We start from the raw sequence: 27,990 nt of genomic DNA on the forward strand, positions 1-27,990 counted from the left end.
TGCTCTTACACACTGAGCCATCTCACCAGCCCCGAAAGATTCATTTCTTTAAAAAAAAAAAAAAGAAATACATTTCTCGTCACAAAATGTATCAATTCAGAAGCTGTCATACAACTATGATTGACTGTCAGAGAAGTTAGCAGCCATTTTCCTTAAGAATTCTAACTGCTCGTGCAGAAGACCAGGACCACTGAGCCCTGCTCACACCTCTCTGTTAAGAAGTTGTAAAATTAAGACTTGTCGTGTCCATTGTTTGCTGAGAGTCTAAGAGACTATTTTGTTTCCAAAGACCTCTAGGGAGAAGCTGATCGACCACTACCTGGGCCACAGTCCCCACAATCCTGAGGACCCAGCCCTAGATGGAACTTTCTCTGGGTAAGACCCCTCCCTCATCCCTCCTCAGTATAGCTCACAGCTCCTGGGTCAGGTCAGGGGAGAACAGGAGCCGCTGGTCAGGTTGCCCTGCGTCCGTGCAGAGGTTAAGGTGAATGTGCCTCCTGCACACCTGCACTGCTGCTGTGCAGACACGCTTCAGTTCTGTGTGTCCAGAGTTAGCAAAGGTCCCTGAGAGCAGGGATACCTTGTCCACCATGCCTTAGCTCTCAGGCATGTGGAGAGCCAATGTACCCTCACCTCTCACCACTGCTCAGCTCGGTCAGCTCCTTCCTGGTGGCCACGCCTTGCTTTCTGCCCTCTCTGAAGCCTGAGCTTACAAAGCAGCCACAGCACACCGTGGCATGCTTTGACAGAGCTCCCATCTTTAGTGGTGTCTGGTCTGGCCTGCCTGGCCCCCAGGATTCTGTGAAGGCAGAGGGCTGTGAGAAGCCTGCCTGAATGTTAGTGTTGAGATTCATGGGGTGAGAGCCTGGCTTCGCCCTGGGGTGTTGCATAAGAGTGGGTATGTTTTTGACTATGGCATCATGGGACTTTTTTTTTTTTTGTTCGGTGAGAATTTTTAAAATAAAACCTTTGTATTGGTTTCTGGGACATGGCAGAGTGGTGTAGGCTTGCAAGCATGGTGTTGACAGTTAGTGTGAGCTGTGTCGACCCTTACGTTACTGATGGAAGGGATGTTCATTGCAGTATTAGTCACTGGGCTGCCAGGCAAAGGGCCTGATTAGAGATGGGGACAGCAGAAGGGGGCCTGGGGATTTTTAAATAAAGCATGTGTCCCAGGCCCGTTTGACCTGATTAAAGTTTTCCAGCTAAACTCCTTGTGACAGATACTATTTATATAAACTTAACCTATATGTAACTACCCAGGTCATAGCTTGCATTTGGGTCACTCAGAACAAAGGTACTTCCTGCTGTGCTCACAACAGGTCACGGGTGCTGAGTGTCTGCGGCCTGCCTGACACGCAGCCCAGTGAAGCACAGGTTGCAGGAGCCCCTGTCGCTCATGGCTGCGGCCTGAACGGCCTCTCTGAGTCACAGGGAGCAGGAGCCCCTGTCGCTCATGGCTGCAGCCTGAACGGCCTCTCTGAGTCAGGCCTCGAGAGGGGGCCCTGTGAACACCCCTGAACCTTTTCTAACCTTCTCACCTGTGTGCAGCATGAGCTCTTGGCTCTCCTGACCGAAGGGGTCGTCTTCTCTCCTTAGGCGATCTGACTACATCTCTCCACTTGATGACTTGGCTTTTGACATGTACCAAGACCCTGAAGTTGCCCAGATCATCCGCAGGCTGGATGAAAGGAAACGGGAAGCTGTCAAGAAGGAGCGCTATGACCATGCAAAGAAACTGAAGCAAGCGATCGCTGACTTGCAGAAGGTACAGCTTCTGAGCACATACCCTCACCTGCCCAGGCTGGATCTCCTCTGCACCACCCCTGAAGGTTCCTGAAGGCTGAGGAGCAGAGATGCAGTTAGAGTCCCAGGCAGGTAGCGTTGGGGATCAGTGAGCCAGAGGCTTTGGCCGTGTGGGACTCCTGAGTGCCAGGTATTGAGACAGCATACAGCACAGACCCTCCCACCCACGCATGTCCTATGAGAGTAGATGCCCACGTTGTGTGCTGCAGGTCGGTGAGCGCCTAGGGCGCTATGAAGTGGAGAAGCGCTGTGCGGTGGAGAAGGAAGACTACGATCTGGCCAAGGAGAAGAAACAGCAGATGGCTCGCTACCGTGCCCAGGTGTACGAACAGCTGGAACTACATGGCCTTCTGCAGGGCGAGCCAGAGGTCAGAGCTGGCCTCAGGGTGGGGGCACGTGGGGATTGTGCTCAGGCTCCCTGAGGACCCTGGCAGGTACTCCATGTCTTGAACAATCAGCAGGTCTCTGCTGTGATGCAATCTTCTAGGGTTCACAGAGGCTAGAGTCAGGAAGATCGGCCTTGGCATCCCTCCAGACTGGTCTCCATATTGTGTGGGTTGTAGTACCTGTAGCTGTGTATGTGAAACCCATTGGAATAGTCTGATTGGGTGGAGACAGACTTAGCAAGACACTATCCCTAATCTTATAGTTCATGCAGGCAGATGATGACTACATGGCAGGTGAGGGAGAGGGTGCTCAGTGCTGAGTACAGGTGAGGGAGAGGGTGCTCGGTGCTGAGTACAGGTGAGGGAGAGGGTGCTCAGTGCTGAGTACAGGTGAGGAAGAGGGTGCTCGGTGCTGAGTACAGGTGAGGGAGAGGGTGCTCAGTGCTGAGTACAGGTGAGGAAGAGGGTGCTCGGTGCTGAGTACAGGTGAGGGAGAAGGTGCCCTATCCTGAGTACAGGTGAGGGAGAGGGTGCTCGGTGCTGAGTACAGGTAAGGGAGAGGGTGCCCAGTCCTGAGTACAGGTGAAGGAGAGGGTGCTCGGTGCTGAGTACAGGTAAGGGAGAGGGTGCCCGATCATGAGTACAGGTGAGGGAGAAGGTGCCCTATCCTGAGTACAGGTGAGGGAGAGGGTGCTCGGTGCTGAGTACAGGTGAGGGAGAGGGTGCTTGGTGCTGATTACAAGTGAGGGAGAGGGTGCTCAGTGCTGAGTATAGGTGAGGGAGAGGGTGCTTGGTGCTGAGTACAGGTGAGGGAGGGGGTGCTCAGTGCTGAGTGCAGGCTGCTAGTTCTTACCAGTCCCACTCTCTAGGCTGCCAGCCTCAGGCTGGTGTGGATGGGCTGCATGTCTCTGCCTTCCTTCTAGATAGAAACATAGAGCAGTGTGAACCCCAGGGTGCTACCTGGGTCAGAGCCTGGCTCTGAACCCAGGGCCTTGCCCGTTGTGCTTCTAGGACATGTGTTGCTAAACCCTGCACAAGCACCCATGGCCATGCTAAGTCAGGATGTGACTCTGCTCTGTAGTCTGCTCTGTAACTGTGGCAGACACAGCTGAGCAGATGCCATGGCCCTAGGCCTTAGCTGAGGCCTAGGACCATTATGTGCTCGTGAACTGTCCTTACTTTCTGGCATGCCAGGTGTCTCTCAGCACAGTCTTCCTGCAGTCAGATGATGAGCAGCACTCATGCCTTTGTCCCATTTTCCCTCCAGATGCAGAGGCCATTCGCCTTGCCCCTCCAGCCCCTTGCATCTCCCAGCAGTCCCCAGCACTGGAAGGCCGTGTCCTCACTCCCTCGCACAGAAAAGCTGGTAGCTGAAGACTCGTTTGCTGGCCCTGTCCTCCAGGAGAAGCCCTCAGCATCTTCTCCTCAGCATTCAGCAGTGGACCCGTCCCCACCTGCTGCAGGCCACGCCCCAAGGAGCCATGTAAGTTACTCTCCTCCATCGTGACAGTCAGCAGCATGGGTTGTCACGGGTGCTAATCTCAGAACAGGTCCATGCCTCCTGCAGGGCCAGCCCTCCCTGCATCCAGGAGGGCGCTGGGACACAGGCTAGAGCAGAGCTAGAGGGAGCAAATTCCCATTGGCCACTCCTTGACAGCCACATCTGTAGTTCTTCATCTGTGGCCTCAGTCTATCTTTTGAGCCCCTGGTTTTTCTGAAAGAAAATATCTGCCTCAAGCATTGCTTGGAGATGTAAAAGAGCATGTGTGAGGCACGAGCGCCTGGAGCTCTCCAGGAGCCGGGGCAGGACTGCTGCCAGCTCAGCTTATACTACATAGCAAGTACCAGGGTGTCCAAGGCCATGGAGTGATCCTATCTCAGAATAAATGGGTGAATTCTGCTGGGCATACTTTTCACATAGCACCACGTGCCCATGGTCACCGTGCCTTTACAACAGCATGGTGACAGAAAACCTGAGAACACTGGACTCTGTACTGACTGCTCTGACAAAGAGCACAACAGGTCCTGTGGTTCCAGGATTGGTTTGACTCAGGAGCCCAAGTCTCATCAGAAGCCTGGTTTCTTTCTATCACTTGAGTCTGCAGCTCCTGTCTTCCTTGGCTACCCACTGGCACAGGAGAACATTTTGCCAAGGGGTCCCCACTTCAGTCCAGCTGGATCACCCTCAGTCCCATGCCAGCCTCGGAAGCAGCAGCCAGAACAGAGAGGCCTATGCTGGCTGCCCCACCAGGCCTTCCAGAGCATGTATTGCAAAGCAGAGGGGCTTCGTGTTCATGGGTCAGCTTAGGGTAGCAATGCCTCTGCGGCCTAGTTGAGATATCCGTGTTGACTCAGGGTTGGCGTTTGTGATTTCGGACTTTGAGAAAAGTATCCTTACAGGTGTGTACTCACCTACTGTCTCAGGAAGAGTCAGGGACTTGTCACCGGGTGTCAGGACCCAGTCAGGAATGCTCTCTCTGCTCTCACCACTGTATGCTTGCCTTTTTAATTCCGTGCCTTTGTCTAAGACGGGACACGGCTGTGAGGCCAGAAGGTCCGTCCTCACTGCTGTGTGGACAGCAAGAAAGGTGCCTGGTGAGTTAGGTGCCGGAAGACTGAAGCCTGGGACGGCAGCTGCTCCCCAAGGAGCACCAGAGGACTCGGTACAGACTGTCTCACTAGGAGGCTGTGCCGGCTCTGAGGCCTCCCATAGCGAGCGTGTGCATTGCTCTGTGTCGTACAGTAAAAGAATGTCCTCACACTAGTCTGAGAGGAAATGGATGACCTTTCTCCTGCGCCGTACGTCGGCTGAACCAGAAGGGTTCCACCAGGCTGTGGAGGAGGCATCCCGGGCAGAGCCCCCACCCAGAGCATCAGCTCCACAGCACTTGGCTCACCTCTGCTTACCTTACAGACGGAAGTCCTGCCCTATGATGAACGGCCTCTTCCTGTTACTCGGAAGCAGTTGGGGGAAGCATCTGCAGAGGCAGAAGTGAAAGAGGCAGACAGTGATGTCCGGAGGCGGGGTGTCGCAGGGGAGCCAGAGCCCTTGACAGAGAAGGCCTTGAGAGAAGCCAGTGCTGCCATCGACACCTTAGGCGAAGCCTTGGTAAAAAAGGAAAACCAAGTTATGCACACAATCACAATGGCATGCACATGTGCACAGGCACACAGAGCACACAGAGAGAAAGAAGAGAAGACAGCTGCATTTGCATTTTTTTTACTTTGTTTAACATGTGCATATGTGTGTCAGTCTGTATATCTGTGTGTGTGTGTGTGTGTGTATCAAGTCTGTGTTTGCATCTATCTGTGAGTCAGTCTGTATGTCTGTGTCTGTGTGTCTGTCTATCTGTTTCAGTCTGTATGTCTATATGCCTGTACCTGGAAAGAGGGGAGGTGTATGGAGTGCACATCCTGCCAATCACATGTGGAGGTTAGTGTCCTTGCAGGAGTCAGTGTCCACAGTGTGCAGGTTCTCAGGTCTTCATTTCCCATTAACACAGCTCCACCTACAGACCAGCTCCCTACTAGAAAAGAGCCTTAAAGTGCAAGATGGCAGGCAGCCTAGGGTGTCTGTGTGGTGCTGGACAGGCTACCTCCTGGAGTAAAGCAGACCTGCTGTTTTCTGACAGGTGGCTGGGGCCTATTCTAAGATGTGGTCCTGCCGAGAAGATGCACTACTGGCGTTGTACAAGAAGCTGATGGAGATGCCTGTTGGAACCCAGAAGGAAGATTTGAAAAACATGCTCCGAGCATCTGTCTTTCTCATCCGAAGAGCCATAAAGGACATTGTGGCCTCAGTAAGTCCCTCAACCTGCTGTCCCCAGGTCACTGATATAACTGTGACTCAGCTTCCAGTGAGACCAGGAATGAGGGTCCCCAGCAAGAGGCTGGGTAAATGACAGATGGGAGGGGCTGTCCTTACCTGGACACTTGCTCAGCTTTGCACAGCCTCTGTTTTTCCGTCATCCTCAGCAGAGAGGCAGAGCCCCACAGATAGCACTCAGCTCTCCTGGGTTCTCCTGAGGGGCCACGAGTTGCCCTTGCTTCTGCAGCTCTGAGCAGGCTTTCGAATGAACACTCCGGACAAGACAGGTTGAGGACTAGGGTTAGTTCAGGATGGGTAGCTGTTGTCACATGGTCAGCATCGTCAAGTGGTGAGGGAACAGGATGGGTGCAGGGCTCTGGCGTGGGGTGCTATATGTGGAAGCAGTTCATCGTCTAATGTTCACATTAGTTGAACTCCCCCCACACAGCTGATCTGTCTACCTCATTTTCTGTAGGTCTTTCAGGCTTCATTGAAATTGCTGAAAATGATAATTACACAGTATATTCCCAAGCACAAGCTGGGCAAACTTGACACAACGCACTGTGTGGAGAGAGCTTTCCCCCTTCTACTCGCCAGAGCTGGAGACTCCTCTGCCCGCCTCCGTGTCATGGCCTTGAATTTCATCCAGGTTGGGACCTCCCTGTCACCGTCTTACTGCTGTCTGACTCTGCCTTGCAGGGTTCTCTGTGCTGCAAAGCCTCCGACAGTTGCTCTCATGCTCCCCTAGTGCTCGAGAGACAAGTTCTGTGTAGACCTAAGCTTTTGTTGTTGTTTTGAGACAGATTCTCGTTCTGTAATGCTGGCTGGACTCTAGCTGACTGTAGAGCCCAGGCTGGCTTCTTCAGACTCAGTGACCTCTGCCTTAGCTTTCCAAGTACTCAGAGTGCAGGCTTAATACCACACCCAGCTTATTGGAGATGGAAATAAGGAATGTATAAAACTAAGCAGACGGCTCAGCAGTTAAAGCCGTTGCAAACTCACAGTTAAGATCCCTAGAGCCCAGGCTGGAGAGATGGCTCAGCGGTTAAGAGCACTGACTGCTCTTCCAGAGGTCCTGAGTTCAATTCCCAGGAACCACATGATGGCTCACGACTATCTGTAATGGAATCCAACACTCTCGTCTGATGTGTCTGAAGACAGCAACAGTGTACTCATATACATAAAATCTTTAAAAAAAAAAATTCCATATAAGTACCAGGTAGGCATGGTGGCTTGCCTCAGTCACAGACCTGGAAGGTGCAGATCGTATCCATGGATCAAGCTTCCTAGCAAATCTAGCCAAATCAGCAGTCACTGGGACTGATTACAAGACCCTGCCTCAAAATAAAGTGGAAGAGATATGTAGGAAGACCCCTGAAATTCAACCTTGGACCTCAACATGCATACACACACATGCCAACGTGCATAGACACCCACATGCCAATAGGCAATGTACACACATGATGACATGCATGCACACACATGCACACGTGCCAACATGCATAGACACACATGCCAATAGGCATGTACACACATGCCAATATGCATGCACACCTGCCAACATGAATGCACACACATGCCAACATGAATGCACACACATGTCAACATGTACCAACACATGTAGGCACACCATTCACAGGAACAAAAGAAAGGGTTATGAGATGGCTCAGTGGGTGAAAAGTGCCTGCCACCAAGCCTGACAGCCTAAGTTCAATCCCTAAGGTGGACCCACAGGGTTGAAAGAAACCTCTGCCCTCCACTCTCACCCACACATGCACAGAATAAGTACAGCGGAGTCACCCAGAGGACTGTTAACAAAAAGGAAGAGGAGAACGAGAATGGACACACTGCTGTTCAGCCGTTTTCATTCTCTCACCAAGCACACTTACTGTGGGCTGTGTGTGTGAAATATTCACATAAACAGGCAGGAGGGTTGACACACAGTTTATCAAGTACTACAAAAATATATTTGGCTTTATTTAAATTTGCTCGTGAGCCATCTAGTTCAGGAAGGTTGTTTTGGTTTCTTTCTCAGTGTGAGGCAGGGTTTCCTGCATCCTGCCTTGGCCTCCCAAGCACAGGGTCACAGGGTGACCTGCCTAGCAGACTTAGGGAGCCTCTAGTTACGCTCCATATCTAGACTTGAGAAAATCTAAGAATTCCTTAAAGTTTGATGCAGAGTTTTGTGAGTGCATACATCCATATTGGAATGTTTTCCATTTCTCAAAATGTGAAGAATCTAAGACCTGGCTTTATTAAGAAATTTAATGTTCAGGGAAAACAATAGGAAGAAATGAGGCAAGCCAGCGGGACAGAAGCGCTGCAGTGTGCATGTAGCACAAGGCTTGCACGGGGTCACTGCTAAAGATGCATCTGCCTCTGAAAGACAGGGGCAGGAAGGTGTTAGTGAGCTAGTTGGTTTGGTTTTTGTTTTTCCTTAAGAGATGGGTGTCACCCAGGCCACCCTCCTCTGCCCTCCCTCCACAGCCCTCCCTCCTCTGCCCTCCCTCCACAGCCCTCCACAGCCAGAACTGCAGGAGTGCATCACCACACTCAGCCGTGTTAAATGTTTTACCATATAGCCATGCTACCCTTAACTCACAGCTCCCCTGTCTGAGCCTCCCGTGCTAGGGCTCCAGGAACATGACTTGCCCTGTTAGATTCTGGGTAGTCGAAAGCCTCCTGCATCTGACATTACCTTGTGCCGAGTGTTCCCAGGTTGGGCTACAAAGCCAGCAGCAGTGGTGAAGGGGCTGGGCTCCAGCACCCAGGTGTGACTTCTCACATCCACCCTCCTGTGAGTCAGCTCCACAGGGCATACACAGACACAGAGCACAAGTGCACATAGACACACTCACACATAAAAAATAAATAAACTTTCAAAGTCATCAGGTTAATTGGCCCTGAGCCTCCACCCTCAGGCCCACTTGTTTCAGGAACCGGCTGTCCTGACCCCCCAGAGGTCATATTCACTGTGCCTGTGTCCTTTGTACCTGAGCCATCACTCATGGCCTAAGTACAAAGATAGATTGTTTCCACATGTCACCACATGTGGTAAGTTCAAGGAGGTCTAGGCTACATAGTGAGAACCTGTGTAGTGCCAACAAGGAAAGCAGTGCAATGGGGCTTGTGCTCCTTCACGAGTGAGCACACAGGCCAAAGCACCGTTAACACTCGTGCTGAGGTCCAGCTCTAGGCCTAATCTCTTCCCAAATCTTAAACGCAGAACACGTTTGCATTGTGGTTGAGTAACACCAAGAATGGAAGGCTGGGGCTCTGACTGTTTTCTGTAAGGTTTTCCTGACTCTCCTGTTGATCTCTACCTCGGGTCTGTGGTTTTGCCCCCTCTCTGATTCTTTCCCAGAATCCCTAGCTCCCATTCACAGCTGGCCGTGGCTTGCTCTGTCCCTCACTTCCCTGTTGTCTCTCTTCGGGGTTCAGTGTGATGTCATGCTAAGTCGTACTAAGTAACCTCCAGCTTTTGCCTAGCAGTTAACACACTGTGCTGTATCCTGTAGGAAATGGCCTTGTTTAAGGAGGTGAAGTCTCTCCAGCTCATTCCGTCCTACTTGGTGCAGCCGCTGAAGGCCAATGCTTCCGTTCATCTGGCCATGAGCCAGGTGGACCTGCTGGCCCGGCTGCTGAGAGACCTGGGCACCGAGAGCTCAGGCTTCACGGTGGACAATGTGATGAAGGTGAGCCAGCCTCGTGCAGCATGACCCTGGCCCCAGCTCCGTCTAATGAGAGCATGTGGGAGTAGCTAGGATCTTCTTGCTGTTTCTACACCAACTGGTGAGAGGGTAGAGTGCACAGGTCGCCATCAGCAGTGGGGAGCCGACCAAGTCCTCACCTGACAAGCATGAAAACCCACGAACCACACCACCACACACAACTGGCCGTGCACGTCTGTAATCTCAATTAATCCAGGCACGGCATCCCCGCCACATGGAAAAGGCAAAGCACTCACTGGACATGAGTGTTCTGTGTGCCCGGGCAGTGGAGAGCTGTGGGTGGCTCCCTCTGTGTGTCCGCACAGTGGAGTGCTTGTCTCCTCTTGGCCTCGTATTTATTTTCCAAGTCTTTGCAGTATGCTCAGGTCGCTTTGTGCTGGGAGAAGTTAACTTGGTCATTCAGAAATCAGTAGCAGAGCTAAGCCTGCTTTCCTTGCAGTTTGCAGTGAGTGCCCTGGAGCACAGGGTGTATGAGGTGCGAGAGACAGCGGTCAGGATCATCCTGGACATGTACAGACAGCACCCAGCCCTCACCCTGGAGCACCTCCCTCCAGACGACAGCGCCACACGCAGGAACCTTCTCTACAAAGCCATCTTTGAGGGGTTTGCTAAGATAGATGGCTCTGTCTTACCAACGGAGGCTGAGGTGAGGGTGAGTAGGCCTTCATGGACTGATGACACTGCGGGTTGTGTTTAGGAAGTGACCTGGAACATAAACCAATCGTGCTGACTCATCCTGTGATCTCAGCAACAGGAGGCTGAGCTAAGAGCATTGCTGAGAACACTGGCCAAGCTGGGCTAGAGGGAGGGAGGGAGGGAGGGAGGGAGGGAGGGAGGGAGGGAGGGAGGGAGGGAGGGAACAATGCTACCTGAGGCAGGAACAAACGGCTAGGTTCTTTCTTGAGCCCCATGTGGCAGAGCACAATCTGTGTAAGAAGCTGGTCCCCGAGCAAGGCTCTGCCCTGTCCATGTCCTGCATGTGAGTTGTGCACCAGCGTTGCCCTATCTGGGAAGAGCAGGATTAGCAATGCACAAACTTTGAGTAAATTACTAGAGAATTTACTTTTAATATAAGTTATATTCTCTTTTTTAAATTATTTATTTTATGTATATGTGTACACTATAGCTGCCTTCAGACACACCAGAAGAGGGCATCAGATCCCATTATAGATGGTTGTGAACCACCGTGTGGTTGCTGGGAATTGAACTCAGGACCTCTGGAAGAGCAGCCAGTGATCTTAACCACTGAGCCATCTCTCCAGCCCCTATAAGTTATATTCTTATCACAAAATTTAGATGCTGTAAATTGTCTCCCAGTGTCTGAAGCTACCCCAAAACCTCTTTTAATGTGGGGGAATTTTTTTTTTTAACCAGGCCCAGAAAAGAGTAGCCACCAAAGAAGCAGAAAAGCAAAAGAAAGAAGAGATGAAGGCTCTGCAGGGCCAGTCAGGAGAACTGAGAGAGACCCAGGCTGGAGTCCAGGTGAGGTCACCTGAGTGTGCGGGGGTGGGGGGGTGGGGGGGACAGTGAAGATGACAGTGAGTGTGCGGGGGTGGGGGGGACAGTGAAGATGACAGTGAGTGTGCGGGGTGGGGGGGGACAGTGAAGATGACAACCTGACTTTCTTTTGGGCTGGTTATAAGATGAATAAAAGCAGCCTGACTGGGCCCTGGGTGTCCCATGTCAATTACTAGCCTGCTCTGCCGCTGCTGTCGGGCTTGAAGGGACAGTCTCTTGCCTACCCTGGAAGTGGCCTGCAGCTGAAGGTGTGATTTCAGTCATGCAGGGAAATCTACCAGGCACTGGACTTGAGGTCTCTCTGAGGGCTGTTGGGGCATGCGGTAGGAGCAGGCTCTGTGTAGAGTAGAAACTTTGCTGTGCATCATACTTCTAGGTTGGAGTTGGTTTCTGACCATTAATTATGCAGTTAAGTTCCTGAAGTTAAAAGCAAAGTAGGCAGGCAGGCAAGATGGTACAGGGTCTTCACTGCCAGACTTCATGACCTTAGTTCAGTCCCTGGAACCACATGATAAATGGAGAACCGACTCCCCGAAGAGGTCCTCTGAGCTCTGTGCTTGCACCAAGGCTCACACTGCCACTGCTTATACCGGTAACCACAGTTGCTGCACACTCCAAGGATGCTGGGAGATGTGCAGAGGGCTCACGTGCTGCTCTCTACATAAATGGGAAAAAAACATGAAGTGGGAAAGCAGCAAACATGTCTAAATATATCTGCCTAAGGAGGGCTAAAGGTCCCCAGAGCTTCCCACCAAAGGCCAGTGTGAGAGGAGAGTATAGAAAACAGAGAGAGAGAGTGGAGCTGCTGCTTCCTGTCCCTGTGGGCTGCACACGCCACACACACACGCCACAGCTCACTCCTGATCTTCTTCTCTTTGTGTCGTAGGAGAAGGAGAGTGAGGCTGTGAAGCTCAGGAATCAAGGTGAGCAAGCCCTGGAAGCACGCCTTTGCCGAGCAGGGTGCACGCACCTCTAATCCCAGCTTCAGAGGCTGGACGTCCTCTTGTGAGCTTGGGGCCAGCCTGGGCTACATAGCAAGTTTCAAGTGTCACTTTAGCAGCCCTGGTGCCACACGCGTGAGCCTGGGGAGTGGCAGGTGAGGTGGGGGTGGCATGTGTCTTAGTTACGCTTCGATGCTGTGATGTCATAACCTAGGCAACCTACAGAAGAAAAAGGTTATCTGGGGCTTGTGGTTTCAGAAGGTATATCATGGCAGGAGCATGGCCGCAGGCAGGCATGGTGCTGAAACAGCTGAGAGCTCACATCTGATCCACGGGCACAGGCAGACAGACAGACTGGCAAGCCCAACCCCAGTGACGTGCTTCTCCCAACAGAGCAGCATGTCCTAATCCTTCCTGCACAGTTCTACCCGCTGGGAAAGGAGCATTCAGACACGTGAGCCTGTGGGGACTGGTGTCACTCAAAGCACCGCAGCAAGTTTGACACAGCTGTGAACTACATAGCAAGGCTCTCAAACCAGGGGCTGCATGTGCATTCGTGGCAGTGCAAGGGGTGGGCAAGGCCCCAGATTTGACCCCTAGCATTGAGGAAAAAGGAAAAAAAAAATTCTCTTGGCTCTGCAGCCCCAATTGAATATGAACATTGTATTGGATGCTTTACTATTGGATTGTAAAATGACATTTTTAAAAATGACTATTTTTTACTGAGACTTTAAACATTTCAACCAACTGTTACCTAAATTGTGCTCTTTTAATCTCCTCAGACCCTCAAGGAAGGAAAGCTGTCCTACCCGACACTCCAGAAATCCCAGCTAACCACTTTTTGGATAAGTAAGTGATGCTGCTTGGATCTGTTGCATGGGAGGCTTGGAGAGGCTCTGGGCGGGACTCCCTGGCTCTCCCTGATCCCAAAGCCTGGAAATTGCCCTAAGCTGTTGCACATTGGCAAGGGCCAGGCTCAGCCACAGTCCCTTCTTTACCCCACAACCGTCGCCCTGGGCATCCTGCTGCAAATAATGACCTGCAGTATCCAGGGGCAGGTCCATTCTTTGAGGGCCTGAGCTGTCCTCCAGCCCTTCTGTGACGTATGCCACCTGCAGTAGGACTGTGCCAGCAAGGCCACACCAGAGGGACCTTAAGCTCTTTATCCTGCTTGGTGAGGACCTTTCTCCTGGCATTGTGTGAGAACCCTGAGCCGTGCTGTCCTTCCCAGGAGGTGCAGCCTGCCCTCAGAGCACTGAGCATTTCAGGACAGGTGGTGTCCAGAGAATCCTCAGTCCAGTGCAGTCATGGTTGTGTGGTCACAGTAGCCAGAGCCTGGCCTTCACTTCCATCTTTTCTGTTTCATTGTAGTCTGTGTATCTTTTGTGGGGAGAGGAATGAGTCCTTCACAGAAGAGGGCCTGGACCTCCACTACTGGAAACACTGCCTCATGCTGACCAGATGCGACCACTGCAGGCAGGTCAGGAGCTGGGCATGGGCCATGGCTGCTCACAAGTCAGGTGCTAAGCCAAGGGCACAGTTAGCACACCAAGGTTTAGAGAAAAAGACCAAAAGCAAAGTAGCCCAGATCTTAGAAGCTCCAAAAGAAAAGTCAAGTGAACAGAGAAGTTTGTGCTGTGACTCAAAGTGACTGGCGTGTCAGCCACCGTCTCCCTGGCCACAACTAAGGCGGCCCAGTCCCACTCTGATGGCGCTCACAGCATTTGTTGCTGGAGCTCTGTGCAAGTGCAGTCCTGCGTGTGGCCTGTGTTCTCATGCTGGCTCGCCTACTGCCATGCCCATGCTTGCATAGACCATAACTGATGATGGCATGACTGTCTGAGTTCAGGGCTGCTGGGAACAGCCTTGTTGCTGGCCATTTCATATGCATTACTCCTGGGAAACAAAGAGCTATCCACTGTCCCCACTGTCCCCACTGTCCCCACTGTCCCCCGCTGGGGGTCTGACTTAGCAGTGTACTTTTTAGTTACTCATGGCTGACCCTTCAGCACTCGTATCGTGTTCCCACTCCCCTTACACCAGAGTCAAACCTCACTCACCACTACTGCAGCACAGCACATGTACAGAGGACCAGGAATGGAGGGTAGAGCTCGGGGAATGCTAACAGCTCTATGACTGTCACACAGACCTCTCAATCCCGAGGGTCATAACTGTGGGACCAAGATTGGATCACCACAATCTCTGCCCCTGGAGACCAATAGTTACAATAAGCCCAGAGGAAATAGCTACCCTGCATCTCCCTCCAAGGCTCACCTTCTTCCTGCCCTCTTCTGCTATGTTCCCAGAGCCTTGTAGAGTGGTATAAATTATTCCCTTCAGGCATATTAAGATTGCCCCTTCAGACTCCAGCTTTATTCAGCTCAGCCTCAGTTGCAGATGGCTCTGATTACCCACAGCAGGCAATGCAGCTGCTTCTCCAAGACACTCTTCTGAGTCTATGTGTCTGAGGTCAGGTTCTGATTTGCTGTGTGGATTTTCCTGGGGGATATACAGAAACATCTGTTCACTCCTCATAGGACACCAACAAAACACAGCTCCATCTAGCATGGTGAGCCGGTGAGGCTCCTGAAGCTACTCACACCAGCTCAGGGAGAGCTCACAATAGCTGTGCCAGTGTGCCGGGAGCCTGCTCGGCCTGGAATGGGCTCGAAGTGGGACATAGTGTTGGATGTGGCTTTAAAGACAGATGGTCTCTCACTTCTAGCTCTCTAACTACACTGAATGCTTGCTGATAACTTCTAAAAGAGTCTAAAAACTTTCTTGCTTATTCTATTGTTTTAACATCGCTGGCTTCTTTTCTCTCTAACTCTGTGCTTTATTTAACTCTTTATGCTTAAATAAGCACTAGAGAAACTTAACTCAAAACTCTCTTACTTGTGCTTTAATAAACACTGATACCTGGCAGCTAACACGTGCTGTTCAGCAGCAGGGAACTGAGTGAAAGGATTTGCTGCTGGGGCTCCTTTCTCTGGTGGATCAGCCAGAAGCCTCTTAGGCTAAGTTGTGAACCAGAGAAGAAGGAAAAGAAAGAATTAAGATGCTGTCTACAGGCAGATAATGCACAGACACATATACATTCAAACATTCATATGCCCACTCTGTGGCTGGGCCTGACTGTCTGTTATGATCAACCTCACAAGTATTCATGCATGCTTACATATATACACATATACCTACATACGTACATATAGAAAAAAAGACATACACATTGGGATAGATGGATGGATGGATGGGGCAGAATTCCCCAAGCCAAACCGTTCAACAAACAACTTTGTTACTTTATTTCTTTTCTCTTGTCTTTTTATACCTTCTTAGACAAAACGTTCTTTAGAGAGATAAAATGTTACATAGAATGGGTATTACAGAAAGATGTTGATATTAAATTCAAAGCAGTGTTTCACTGTAATATGCTCATTATAAGTTCAAAGCAATAGTTTTTACATGGCCTTGCCTTATCATAGTGTACACCAGTGACTTTATACTTGGACCTAAATGGTTTTCCCTGAACACAAATTGCCCCAAGTCAATTTCTCCTTCTAAGGTAATTATGAAAGCTCATTGTATTTCTTCTTATGCAGTCATTGCTTACTATTTTGAGGAGTGGGCACATTGTATTCTTGATTCCATCTTTATTCCAGCTTTCTAGCAACTAAGACGTCTCTAAAAACTTTCTCCCTAGCCAGGCGTGGTGGCGCATGCCTTTAATCCCAGCACTTAGGAGGCAGAGGCAGGCGGATTTCTGAGTTCAAGGCCAGCCTGGTCCATAGAGTGAGTTCCAGGACAGCCAGAGCTATACAGAGAAACCCTGTCTTGAAAAACAAAAAAAAAAAACAACAAAAAAAAACTTTCTCCCTAAAATTAGTTGAATCAAATCAGGAATTCTATAGAATCATCATTATCTATTTGTCTATATTGCATCACTAGAAGATAGTACATCTTCAAAGGCCTGTAGAAATCTGCTCAAAAGGATGAGTCAATACCTAGCAGTTGTCATATATTTAATAATAACATATTAATAGCAAGAATCTCTACTCAGATTTAATCTTCTTGACCCTGCCTAGAGAAGCAAATCTATTTGTAGATCTTAGTCCACGGCAGAACCATCTCAGGAAGATCATCTGCTAGATTTTAGCTTATCTTAGACGGCTCTTGGAACCAGTGGAGTGTCACCTTCACTTAGCCTTCCAGTTCCTATGTGCTACTCCGGAGCTTCCCCGGGATGGCAGTGCAGCTCAGGAGCAGGAGCAGGAATGGTGGGGGGAAGCTCCGGTGAAGGCTGCAGCGCCATTCATTACCATATACCAGGCTGCCAGTGTATTGTTTTTTCATGACTTTGTTGCCATGACAACAGGTTCATGATGAGCACATCCATCTCTATACTACAGTGGCCATGGTCATGGCCACAGCACCACACTGGGCTGCACATCTAGCCTGGTCCTAGGCTTTTGCTACTGAGCCAGTACCTGGAAACCCTGCAGAGACCTGGCTACCTTACAGCTCACAACAATGAGAGAGAGAGCACCTCTGTTCTCACCGTGCTACATGTACTCGCTGCCCGTGATTGGGGTGGGCATCCTCGTCCACTGGGCACTGGCCATCTTTGCTAGGCACCTGACCTGTCTTCCCTCATTGCCTGCCATCTCTGTCTTTTCATTCCCTGCTATCTTATGAATGGTCCCCTACCAGTTTTCCTAGGCTTCACGCCCTGCCTGCTTCTCTCCTGCCCTGGGCCTCCCTCTTCCAAGGAGGAAGACAAGATGGGGAGTATTCTGTTTCCTCTGCCACAGGGAAGAGTGTGAGAGGGCGGGGCCTCCCCTGTGCACACAAGGAAGAGTGTGAGAGGGCGGGCCTCCCCTGTGCACACAGGGAAGAGTGTGAGAGGGCGGGGCCTCCCCTATGCACACAAGGAAGAGTGTGAGAGGGCGGGGCCTCCCCTATGCACACAGGGAAGAGTGTGAGAGGGCGGGGCCTCCCCTGTGCACACAGGGAAGAGTGTGAGAGGGCGGGGCCTCCCCTATGCACACAGGGAAGAGTGTGAGAGGGCGGGGCCTCCCCTATGCACACAGGGAAGAGTGTGAGAGGGCGGGGCCTCCCCTGTGCACACAGGGAAGAGTGTGAGAGGGCGGGCCTCCCCTATGCACACAGGGAAGAGTGTGAGAGGGCGGGGCCTCCCCTATGCACACAGGGAAGAGTGTGAGAGGGCGGGGCCTCCCCTATGCACACAGGGAAGAGTGTGAGAGGGCGGGGCCTCCCCTATGCACACAGGGAAGAGTGTGAGAGGGCGGGGCCTCCCCTGTGCACACAAGGAAGAGTGTGAGAGGGCGGGGCCTCCCCTGTGCACACAGGGAAGAGTGTGAGAGGGCGGGGCCTCCCCTGTGCACACAAGGAAGAGTGTGAGAGGACGGGGCCTCCCCTGTGCACACAGGGAAGAGTGTGAGAGGACAGGGCCTCCCCTGTGCACACAGGGAAGAGTGTGAGAGGACGGGGCCTCCCCTGTGCACACAGGGAAGAGTGTGAGAGGACGGGGCCTCCCCTGTGCACACAGGGAAGAGTGTGAGAGGACGGGGCCTCCCCTGTGCACACAGGGAAGAGTGTGAGAGGACGGGGCCTCCCCTGTGCACACAGGGAAGAGTGTGAGAGGACGGGGCCTCCCCTGTGCACACAGGGAAGAGTGTGAGAGGGCGGGGCCTCCCCTGTGCACACAGGGAAGAGTGTGAGAGGGCGGGGCCTCCCCTGTGCACACAGGGAAGAGTGTGAGAGGACGGGGCCTCCCCTGTGCACACAGGGAAGAGTGTGAGAGGGCGGGGCCTCCCCTGTGCACACAGGGAAGAGTGTGAGAGGGCGGGGCCTCCCCTGTGCACACAGGGAAGAGTGTGAGAGGACGGGGCCTCCCCTGTGCACACAGGGAAGAGTGTGAGAGGGCGGGGCCTCCCCTGTGCACACAGGGAAGAGTGTGAGAGGGCGGGGCCTCCCCTGTGCACACAGGGAAGAGTGTGAGAGGACGGGGCCTCCCCTGTGCACACAGGGAAGAGTGTGAGAGGGCGGGGCCTCCCCTGTGCACACAGGGAAGAGTGTGAGAGGACGGGGCCTCCCCTGTGCACACAGGGAAGAGTGTGAGAGGACGGGGCCTCCCCTGTGCACACAGGGAAGAGTGTGAGAGGACGGGGCCTCCCCTGTGCACACAGGGAAGAGTGTGAGAGGACGGGGCCTCCCCTGTGCACACAGGGAAGAGTGTGAGAGGACGGGGCCTCCCCTGTGCACACAGGGAAGAGTGTGAGAGGGCGGGGCCTCCCCTGTGCACACAGGGAAGAGTGTGAGAGGGCGGGGCCTCCCCTGTGCACACAGGGAAGAGTGTGAGAGGGCGGGGCCTCCCCTGTGCACACTCAATCCTCCACCCGGCAGCACAGATTCTGAAAGCCCTAGGTGGACAGCTGGCCTCTACAGCAGTGTGTGGTGCCATGGCTGTGTGGAAGGTGTTCTTACTGAGTGTTAGGTGGGACAATCCTATTTATGTGCACATTGTAAAAAGTCCTTGGAGCCAGAGCCACAGCGGACAGTCTAATCAACTGCAGTCCCGCCCTGCCATGGCCTTTTCATGGCACTATGGTGATGCGGACAGAAGGACACGAGGTCTCTACAATGTGTGTGAACACAGCCCTGAGGGTTAAAGACCAGAAGGACCCAGAAGAGCTGCCCTGGTCTGTGGTCCTGCACTGCCCTATGGCAGTCACTCTGCCTTCTCTCTTGGGTACAGGTGGTTGAGATATCCAGCCTTACAGAACACCTGCTGACAGAATGTGACAGAAGGGACGGATTCGGGAAGTGCCCCCGCTGCAGCGAGGCCATCCCCAAGGAGGAACTTCCTGGGCACATCAAAACTAAGGAGTGCAGCCGTGAGTGCCACCCGAGTCCTCCCGGGCACGGTCAGGCATGGGCTTCGTGGGAAGAGTTGCACCCTTCCTCCCCTGCAGTGGGCTCGTCCAAGTAACCAAGTTCTTTTTACTGAAATTGTTGCAGCTGCCAAGCCAGAGAAGGTGGCGAACCACTGTCCCCTGTGTCATGAGAACTTTGCTCCTGGAGAAGAGGTAAGAGGGCCTGAGCTGCGATGACGGGATCAACAGGGGTGCTGGACAGACAGACAAGACGCTTAAGATGGTGGCTCTATGACGTGACCCTCCTGGTCATGGCCTTCATGTGTGGAGCAGGCTCCCCAGCATCATCGCCAGAGTCTGTAGCCTGTTAGCCATTTGGGTTTACAGAATGTTCCCCATGGTGGTAAAGAGCCCTCTTCCTACAATTCTGTGCTCTCCCTGTCCTGTGTAAGGAACTCTTATCCCACAATTCTGTGCCTCCCCCTATCCTGTGTAAGGAGCTCTCTTCCCACAATTCTGTGCCTCCCCCTGTCCTGTGTAAGGAACTCTCTACCCACAATTCTGTGCCTCCCCCTGTCCTGTGTAAGGAACTCTCTTCCCACAATTCTGTGCCTCCCCCTGTCCTGTGTAAGGAGCTCTCTTCCCACAATTCTGTGCTCTCCCCGTCCTGTGTAAATAGCTCTCTTCCCACAATTCTGTGCTCTCCCCCGTCCTGTGTAAATAGCTCTCTTTCCACACAATTTTCTGCACTCCCCCTGTCCTGTGTAAGGAGCATGGTCACACAGACGAGGTTTGGCATATTCTTTGCCTCTGGTGTTGGGTCTGCACGCAGGGCCTGAGGTAACCATGGATCTACCCCCTCCTCCTGCCCAGCACAGTGGCAGAGCCTGTGGGGAACCTCAGAGTGGGCACAGGACTCCCAAGACCATGCTCTCAGCACAAAAATGTATTCATCCCAATGGGACAGAGATTAGGAATGAGGGACAAAAAAACGGGAGATGAAGGGAAAGAGAGAAGGGAAGGGAACTAATTGGAGGTGGGGGGGGGGTGAGGGAAGAGGGGACTAAGAACTGTCTCTAGATAGAGAGGAGACAGATGTGGCCCATAGGCAAATGGCAGTTTATAAATGTAAAAGGGAAAGCTCTGTGTTAGGATGAAGTGTTTAAGTTTTAATTAGGCCTGTGAATTAGGTGAGACATGGGGCTTTTGATTGCTGGACATCAATGCTTTGATAGTTGGACCTTGGTAGTCAACCTCAGGAGGAGGGAGTGGCCAAATAAGGGGCTAAAACGTGGTGTCTAGCTTTAGGAATGTAATCTTATGGTTGGTTTTGGTTTTGGTTCCTTGGCTGTCCTGGAACTCACTCTGTAGACCAGGCTGACCTCAAACTCACAAAAGTCCATCTGCCCCTGACTCCTGAGTGCTGGGATTAAAGGTGTGCACCACTACTGCCCCAATAATCTAATGGTTTTTAGCAAGACAGAGGGAATGGGGGAGAAAGGCAAGACGTGCCAGAGCCATGTTTGCCATGCTCAGACTGTCTAAGTCCCTTCAGTGGCTCCATGCCAGGCAGCTCCAGAGGCCTTTCTTGGCTCGACCTCTGCTCCAGGAGATGCTATGGAGTCCAACATTCTTTCCTGTCACCCTTTCTTCATCACAAGTGTTGTGTGATGGAGACTTTTTCTGGGAAGACACAACACACATCTATTTTTTTTACTACAGGTAGGGAATCCCACAACAGTGCAGGTGCCACCAGAGTCCAACTTGGTGAACCATGATTTGTTTTGGATAACTTAAAAGGATTATAACTCCTATAGGTAGGGAGTTACTTACAGAAGAAATATGACTCAGCTAAGCCCACTCCAGCATGGGTGACAGGTCACAGAAGCTGGGGACCTGGAGCATGCTGCAGAGCCTGCAAGCAGCTCAAAAAGCTGGAGAGTGATGTCCAAGTGATTAGGCTAGTCAAAACCTCTTCCAAGCAGTCTGACTGGTTTCTGCTTCTTTCAGCAGCTGGACTGATCTCAGAGTCTTCTTTGCAGTTTGGCTTGGCTACCCTGGGAGGGAGGGGCCTAGTGAATCTGATCAGTTTCAGGGACTTCCTTTCGAATTATCTCCCCTCCTGCTTATGGAGCTTCCCTCCATGCAGGATAGAAGGGAACTGATACACACACTGGCAGCTTTAAGAATGGCAGGTCTGCTCACCAGATTATCTGCTTTAGCATCTTGCTAAATTCATGGATCAGAGGAGGTATGGAGCCATGGCCAGCCCTGCCCTTATGGATGATGGCTTCTGGACACCAAGGGTCCCTTCGCCTGGGCTCCTGAAGCTCTGGAGCTGACTCATAGCCTCAGGTGGTGTCCTCCTGTCTGGAACATTCCACCCAGACCAGGAATCAGCTGTCCTGCTAAGGGGTGTGGTAGTCTCTGCAGACCTTTGTGTTCAGCACAGGGAAGGCCACTGCTGCTCAGCCACACTGGGCAGAACTGGGACATTTACATGTGACACCCATCAGTGCACACTGCTGCATCCCGTCCACACCCAGCCAGTGCATCCTTCTCAACTTGTCTTCCTGGCATCCCAGCATGTTCCTTCCCCCAATTCTGTGGCCTCACCAACCTCAAAAACCCTAAGGACACAAAATTCTTGTGTCCACCCTAGGCTAGGCTGAACAATGCTGGAGTTGGTGAGTCCAGCTCCTTCTGCCATTATCTGGTACCTAGGGGTGACCAGAGTCAACATTAGAGCCCAAGGCAGGGGATGAGTGAGCAAAGCCAGGCTCTGTTCTGGAGCCCAGGATGTAACTGTCCATCTGAACACGCTTGGATGACGTCACTGTCCATCTGAACACGCTTGGATGACGTAACTGTCCTGAACACGCTTGGATGACGTAACTGTCCATCTGAACACGCTTGGATGACATAACTGTCCATCTGAACATGCTTGGATGACGTCACTGTCCTTCTGAACACGCTTGGATGACGTAACTGTTCTTCTGAACACACGTGGATGTGTCGTTTTCATTCCATAGGTCTTGGGGCCTGGGTTCTGCAGATGGTTTCCTCAAGCCTGTAGAAAGGCTGCTCTGAGAACTGCATCGAGGCATGAGGCTGCCAGCGCATTTGTGCTGAGAGGACCTCTTTACTGACCCACTCCCGACTGCCCACCGCTTTTCTCATTTCCCTGGGCCTTGCTGGTCTGGTCTCCATGTGGAACATCACTGCACCAGCCAACAGCTGCCTCCTTTGTCCCCTCCCTGCCTGCCATCTGCCATGGACTAACACCCTCTCTCCGTCTGCAGCTGTTGCTTGCTGTCCCTGTTGTGACTGTCTGTGCTGTGCAGCACACACCCCATTTAGCTGTGTGTGACAAGGCCCATTTACCACCACATGGTTTCCTGTCTCAGGGCGTGGGCAGACTGGACCTCCCTGGCTTCTCATTCATGGGCTCCTGGGCTGCCATGGAGCCATTGGCCAACCTATGTGTTCACCAGAGCTCAAGAAGGGAGGGCCCACTGCCTAGTGTGTCCTAGCAGCTGGCAGAATAAGTCTTCCTGGTCACAGGACTCAGGTTCTGGTCATCAAGGCTGGATTGTGACATGCAGACTCACCAGACTGTAAGACTCAGGTTCTAAGGACAAAGACGGGCAGGAACCATGCTTCCAAGCTTCTTGCTGGCTTAGAGCCTCACTCTCATCGGGACCAGTGAGTGGTCTATTCTGGCACTACCGCAGGTCCCTTGGAGGCACCAGACTAATGTATCATGCCTCCTCTTTGTTGCAGGCGTGGAAGGTTCATCTGATGGGCCCTGCTGGCTGCACAATGAACCTGCGCAAGACACATGTTCTCTACAAGGCTACAGCCCCGCAGCAAGGTGAGGCATAGCCACATATAGGGTTCTCATATTGTGCTCCAGCTCATGTGAAATGTATTGCGAATTTGTACAAGTGCAACTGACCTAGTAGCCCCATTCTCCAAGTTTAGCAGGGTGTGGCTGCTCCCCACAAATGCCTCCTGAGGCTCACCGGGGCTGGTGACAGTCCCCACAGCTGCTCACCAGGGCTAGTGATGTCCCCACAGCTGCTCACCGGGGCTGTAGCAGTCTCCACAGCTGCTCACTGGGGCTGGTGACTGTCACCAGAGCTGGTGACGGTCCCTACAGCTGCCACGCCTTTGTCCTTTGTCTTCTCTATATCCCAGGGTGGGTACTCCCGGAAGTCACACTGTCACTGTGGGTCTGCAGCCTACCTGTAGATGAGTCCCCTTCTCATGTGCTTCTGTGTCCTGTGCATCTGTCTCCACTGCAGGGAAAGGCCCAGCAGCAGCAAAGTCAAGCACCTCAGCACCCAAGGTTGGAAGCAAGATCCCCACCCCAAAGGGAGGCCTTAGTAAGAGCTCCAGCAGGACATACATGCGACGGTGACAGAGTTTCCAGTTCTGTCTCTGACAGGCTGTGCAAGGTTCCCCGCTCTAAGCCATGTGTGTTGGCATGGTGATGCAGGGCTCCATGCCCACTGTCCCTTGGCCTCTGGTGTCCCAGTGTCTACTCTCACAGGAACAGTACATGTTATGACCAAAGAGCCCTTTCCAGTGTGGCCCCAGTCCTGGGCCTGTGTCAGTGCTCAGGCCACCACAAGCACAGCACGCACTTCCCCGCTGCTGAGAAGATACACCCCAAACTTGGAGTGCACTGGTGTCTTGCACACATCAGGCTTTGCACAGAGCTCAGCTTTGGTGGCCATAGAAGACCCACGAGCCTGCTGTGCCGCCTCTCATGGTCCTGTCTGCCAGGTTGTCACACCATATATAGCAACAAGCAATAAAGGAAATCGAGCAAAAGACAGCTATTCTAAGAGCAGGTCCCTCCCACACACACTGCCCGGTGCTCCCTGTGTGCGCCTGTCCCTGTGGTCCCACTGACAGCCCTGCCTCGATGCCTTCGCTCGGGTGCAGACCCTGCTGCAGAGTCCTGAATGAATGGATTCTGGCTGATGTTCCCTGGTTATCCTATGCACGCCTGACCACAGCCCACCTGCAAGCCTCAGTTTTCTTTATGACAAAATGAACACCTTCCACATCTGCCTAGCCCACAAAGACAAGTCGTACACACCTTGCTGGCCCAGAGCCTCCGAATCAGTTCTGTCACGTCCTGTGACATAACTGAACCCATATTCCCAAGTCCTTCATAGTGCCCACTCACAAGTGCTTCACTGAACAGTGACAGACCTCAGGACACAGCTGTCAGCAGCTCACCCGCCTGGAAACACCCATGTCCTCGTTCCTCCTGTCACTGAAGGATGGGCCCACTCAGGGCCTGCACTGTTCCTACTTCCTGAGGTTTTCCTGCTGTCCCTTTGACATGTGTAGGATTGAGAAAATAAGTATTATAAAATTAGGGCATATTTCTTTAAAATTCCCAACCATGTGAAACAGAATCCATAAAAGTGTCCATGTGCCCGAGCAGCAAGCACCCTGAGTATCAACCCCAGGGACTCAGCCCTGCTTTTGGTAAACAGCTTCTACTGTGCTTGACTTAGAGTCAAGTGGAACAGGATCTGTGGGGAGGAGGAGCCGGTCAGAGAGTGGGCATGACTAAGAGCAAAGCACGGGCAGGGCGCCAAGGGATAATAAGGTGGTCCTTCAGGCCAGAGGTGCTGCCATTGTCTTCTGCCTGCCTTAAGTACAGACAATAATGCAAAGCAAACCTCAGAACCAGAACAGAGGGTGATGCCTGGAAAGGCTTCTGTGTGTTGTAACCTTGAGATACTGTAAAGCCCTTCATTTTTAGCCTGACCTGGTGGCTCACACCTGTACTCCGAGCACTTGGGAGGCTGAAGTTAGAAGCTCACCAGAGGTTCAAAGGAAGCCTGGGCTACAGAGTGAGACTCTGGCTCAAAATTAAAACAGTACAAAAAAGAATCCTTCGTTTTTAGCTCTCGTGTTTTGCCTATTACAGAATCATGAGTTTCTGCAGAGGTGACTGGCAGTACTGGCAGCCACCAAGCTCCACCTCACTGCTTGATTCAGGGAAGGAGCTGCGCACCCCCAGCCACTCACAATATCTAAGTGGAACACTCCTCAGAGCTTCACGTATGCTACAGTGTGGATATTTAATATTTATTTATATTATTTTCATAAAAGATTCTATTTAATTTAAAAGAATTGTGTCATATCTAATACTAGAATACAGATGTAAATACCTTTAATGAAAATTTGCAACTTTTTAATGTTTTAACATAGTTTTCTATTTGTCTTTATTTCAGGTATAGAATAATATATTTTTATTGTTGCTGTTTGAGGGTTTATGTGCTAATTTGCCTTGAGTACACTAATACAGTAAAGAGCGTTCAGTGTCATGTCACTTTTATTACCCATCTTTAGCCTGGCTTTGCTACGTTGTGGGCTTGTCCTCTTTTCGCCCTTTATCCCCCCAGTCTCGTTTCCTTCACTAGATAGGAGAGAGTGGATAGAAGGATGTGTGTGTTTGAGAGAGAGAGAGAGAGAGGAGAGAGAGAGAGAGAGCCCTGAGTCTAATCTCTTTCTTGTTTCTTCTTTGAGCATGACTCCTAACAAACTGCAGCCAGCCCCCTTGAATGACCAGCAACCACTCACCCCATTTTCTCCAGGCCCCTAGCATTTATACACCCTCTGAAAAGTCCCCAGAATTCCAAATGTCACACAATCGCAGAAACTATCTGCAGCTGGCAAAACCACACCTCTGCTAGATCACGAGGCAAATGATAGTCAGCTGCTGCAGACAATCTGAAGCAGCCCCATGTCCCCACACCTGGGACTGGAACAAAACCATATTCTTAATACTATTTCTCTATGTGTGTGTGTGTGTGTTTTTTTTTAAGAAACCAAAATTTCAGAGTTGCCACCACAGTTTCTACATACACTTTTTTTTTATTATATTCTTTATATGTGTGCTTTGCACCACATGTGTGCCTGGTGCCCCTGGAGGTCAGAAGAGGGCATCAGATCCTCTGGGACTGGAGTTATAGGTGGTTAGGAGGTACCATGTAAGCACTGGGAGTTGAACCCAGGTCCACCGCAAGAGCAACAAGCGCTCTTCTTAACCACTAAGCCGTCTCTCCAGCCCTGCAGATCTAACTATGCAGCCCTGGCTGTCGTGGAGCTCATGGTGTAAACCACACTGGCCCTGAACTCAGAGATCCACCCACCTCTGCCGCCCAGTGCTGGAATTAAAGGCAAGCACCCCTATGCGCAACTCACAGTTGTAATTAAAAAGCAATTATAGGGCTGGAGATGGGGCTCAACTGGCAGCTTGCCTTCCCGGTGTGCACAAAACCCTAGGATTGATGATCTCCCAGCATGTTAGGGATCTCAGGGTCCAAGGCATCATTTGGCGATAAGTGAATTACAGGCTAGCTTGGGCTACATGCAGCCCTACCTGGAAAGGGGGTGGTCATTGGTAAGAGTAGTTCTGCCCTTGCTTTTGCTGAGGAGAGAGAAAGGCTTGGGAGAGCAGGTCTCTAAAATAGTGTTTAAAATGAGCTTATTATCCATGAGCAGAACGGAGAATTCACTCAGTAAGATAACTGAATCCTGGGTTTCTCCAGCTGCTGGGCAAGGGCCGCATTTCACAGTTCTGCCAGAATAAGTTGTTTACTGCCAAGAAGCTGAAAGATGCTTAGGTATGTACAGAACACCGAATTCATCCCGGAGAATGAATTCACACAACACCTTGTGTCTTCTCAAGCTACAAGTACTGGAAGAGCTCTGACCAAAGATCACATAGAGGGCTCTGACCAAAAAGGGGTGGGGGGAGACTTTCAAGGTAAAGTCAACAAAGACGTCGTGTCTTCCAGAGACCTCTTACACTCAGTTCACTTCAGGAACAGTTAGTAAAAGAGCAAACACCACACCTTCAGCCCAGTCTAAAACCCAAGATGGGGAGAGTATAATTGCTTCTGAATATACAACAGCACTTCCCAATGCTGCCTTGGCAAGTTAGTTCCCACTGGCTTCCCACACCACAAAGGCTTCACCTTACAGTCCTGTTGCGCCGAGGTCTGGTACAGGTCTTCGTAGGCTAAGACACGCATGAGGTCCATTCCTTCCTGGCGGAGAATCCATTTGCTTGTCTTTTCCAAATCTCTGTGGCTGTCTCTGTAGCAACTCCAGTCTGAAGCTGTCACTGTTCATCTTTCTGCTCCCTTCTCTCCTGCTTCTCTTTTAAAGACCCGTGATGGTGTGTGGGGCCTTCCTATTTGCATGGGTTATGCTCTACATAACTGCAGCCATCCTGAGCCATAAGCACCACAAGTGTCTCCTGCCCCCAGTCACCCTGGCTGGGTTTTCCTGCATAGTTCCTAGCAAGCCACAAATAAGATTATTAATCATAATCCAGGCTCCACAGATGTGCCTGCCTTCTATACTATCTTAATGCCAAGTGCATTCCAGTTGCAATGCAGTGAGTTTGTCCTGGCCCATTACTTCTAACCACAGGGCCTCATCCTGGAGCATTAATTAGTACCTATGGAAACGTGTTAGCTCTGTCTTCTAAGGAAGACCGAAGATAAAACAACTTCAACCTCTGCGACTACCTTACAAAACCAAAACATAAGGTGGTTGGATCACACCCTGGCCCGGGACTGCTCCAACCCCCAGTACTGGGGATTGAGCCTTAGGCTGACATGTTTCTACCAACTGGACTACCTCTTGTTGCCTGTCCCAAGGCTTATGTACCTTGAAGACAAACCTGGGGACGGGGGCGCTCTGGAGCCCTTTATCTTTTTTTCCCCCTTGTTCCAGTATACCATATTAATTAAATCTTTCTTGTTGCCTGTTTTATTATTTTTTAAATATGGTCTCAGTCGCCCAGGTTGACCTCAAACTTGCTATAAAGTCAAGCTCCTTTGTTTGTGTTTTGTTTTGTTTTGT

General features: G+C 51.5%; 1 protein-coding gene and 1 long non-coding RNA gene across 6 annotated transcripts in view; one reads left to right on the plus strand and one right to left on the minus strand.

Annotated features, from left to right (window-relative positions):
• Positions 1-25,433, plus strand: part of Cep104 (centrosomal protein 104) — a 33,607-nt gene extending 8,174 nt beyond the window's left edge. Inside the window, exons 6-22 of one of the 2 annotated variants that reach the window (XM_006538825.2) lie at positions 290-375; positions 1,600-1,768; positions 2,016-2,174; positions 3,460-3,675; positions 5,107-5,301; positions 5,825-5,992; positions 6,476-6,649; positions 9,519-9,695; positions 10,171-10,377; positions 11,106-11,213; positions 12,136-12,172; positions 12,973-13,039; positions 13,562-13,670; positions 18,966-19,104; positions 19,229-19,296; positions 22,867-22,957; positions 23,391-25,433. In XM_006538825.2, coding sequence (XP_006538888.1) covers positions 290-375; positions 1,600-1,768; positions 2,016-2,174; positions 3,460-3,675; positions 5,107-5,301; positions 5,825-5,992; positions 6,476-6,649; positions 9,519-9,695; positions 10,171-10,377; positions 11,106-11,213; positions 12,136-12,172; positions 12,973-13,039; positions 13,562-13,670; positions 18,966-19,104; positions 19,229-19,296; positions 22,867-22,957; positions 23,391-23,506 — 2,286 coding nt within the window. In that variant the 3' untranslated portion in view covers positions 23,507-25,433. Of the gene's footprint in view, positions 1-289; positions 376-1,599; positions 1,769-2,015; positions 2,175-3,459; positions 3,676-5,106; positions 5,302-5,824; positions 5,993-6,475; positions 6,650-9,518; positions 9,696-10,170; positions 10,384-11,105; positions 11,214-12,135; positions 12,173-12,972; positions 13,040-13,561; positions 13,671-18,965; positions 19,105-19,228; positions 19,297-22,866; positions 22,958-23,390 lie in introns of both variants that reach the window. The other variant, NM_177673.2, reaches the window with a different exon arrangement.
• Gm31566 lies at positions 8-27,962 on the minus strand. Of its 4 annotated transcripts, XR_391010.4 has the most exons (8): positions 27,096-27,962; positions 12,220-14,689; positions 11,474-11,906; positions 10,601-10,737; positions 5,100-10,436; positions 3,046-3,111; positions 1,542-2,378; positions 8-46 (listed from the first exon to the last, which is right to left on the minus strand). It is a non-coding gene; the product is annotated as a predicted gene, 31566 (long non-coding RNA). The 4 variants fall into 4 exon arrangements; XR_001784512.2 differs by having other exon boundaries at positions 10,601-10,733; positions 11,474-14,689; XR_001784511.2 differs by having other exon boundaries at positions 11,474-14,689.
• Between the last annotated feature and the right edge of the window lie 28 nt (positions 27,963-27,990).

The sequence above is a fragment of the Mus musculus genome, chromosome 4, assembly GCF_000001635.26.
Source record: "Mus musculus strain C57BL/6J chromosome 4, GRCm38.p6 C57BL/6J".
Taxonomy (NCBI): domain Eukaryota; kingdom Metazoa; phylum Chordata; class Mammalia; order Rodentia; family Muridae; genus Mus; species Mus musculus.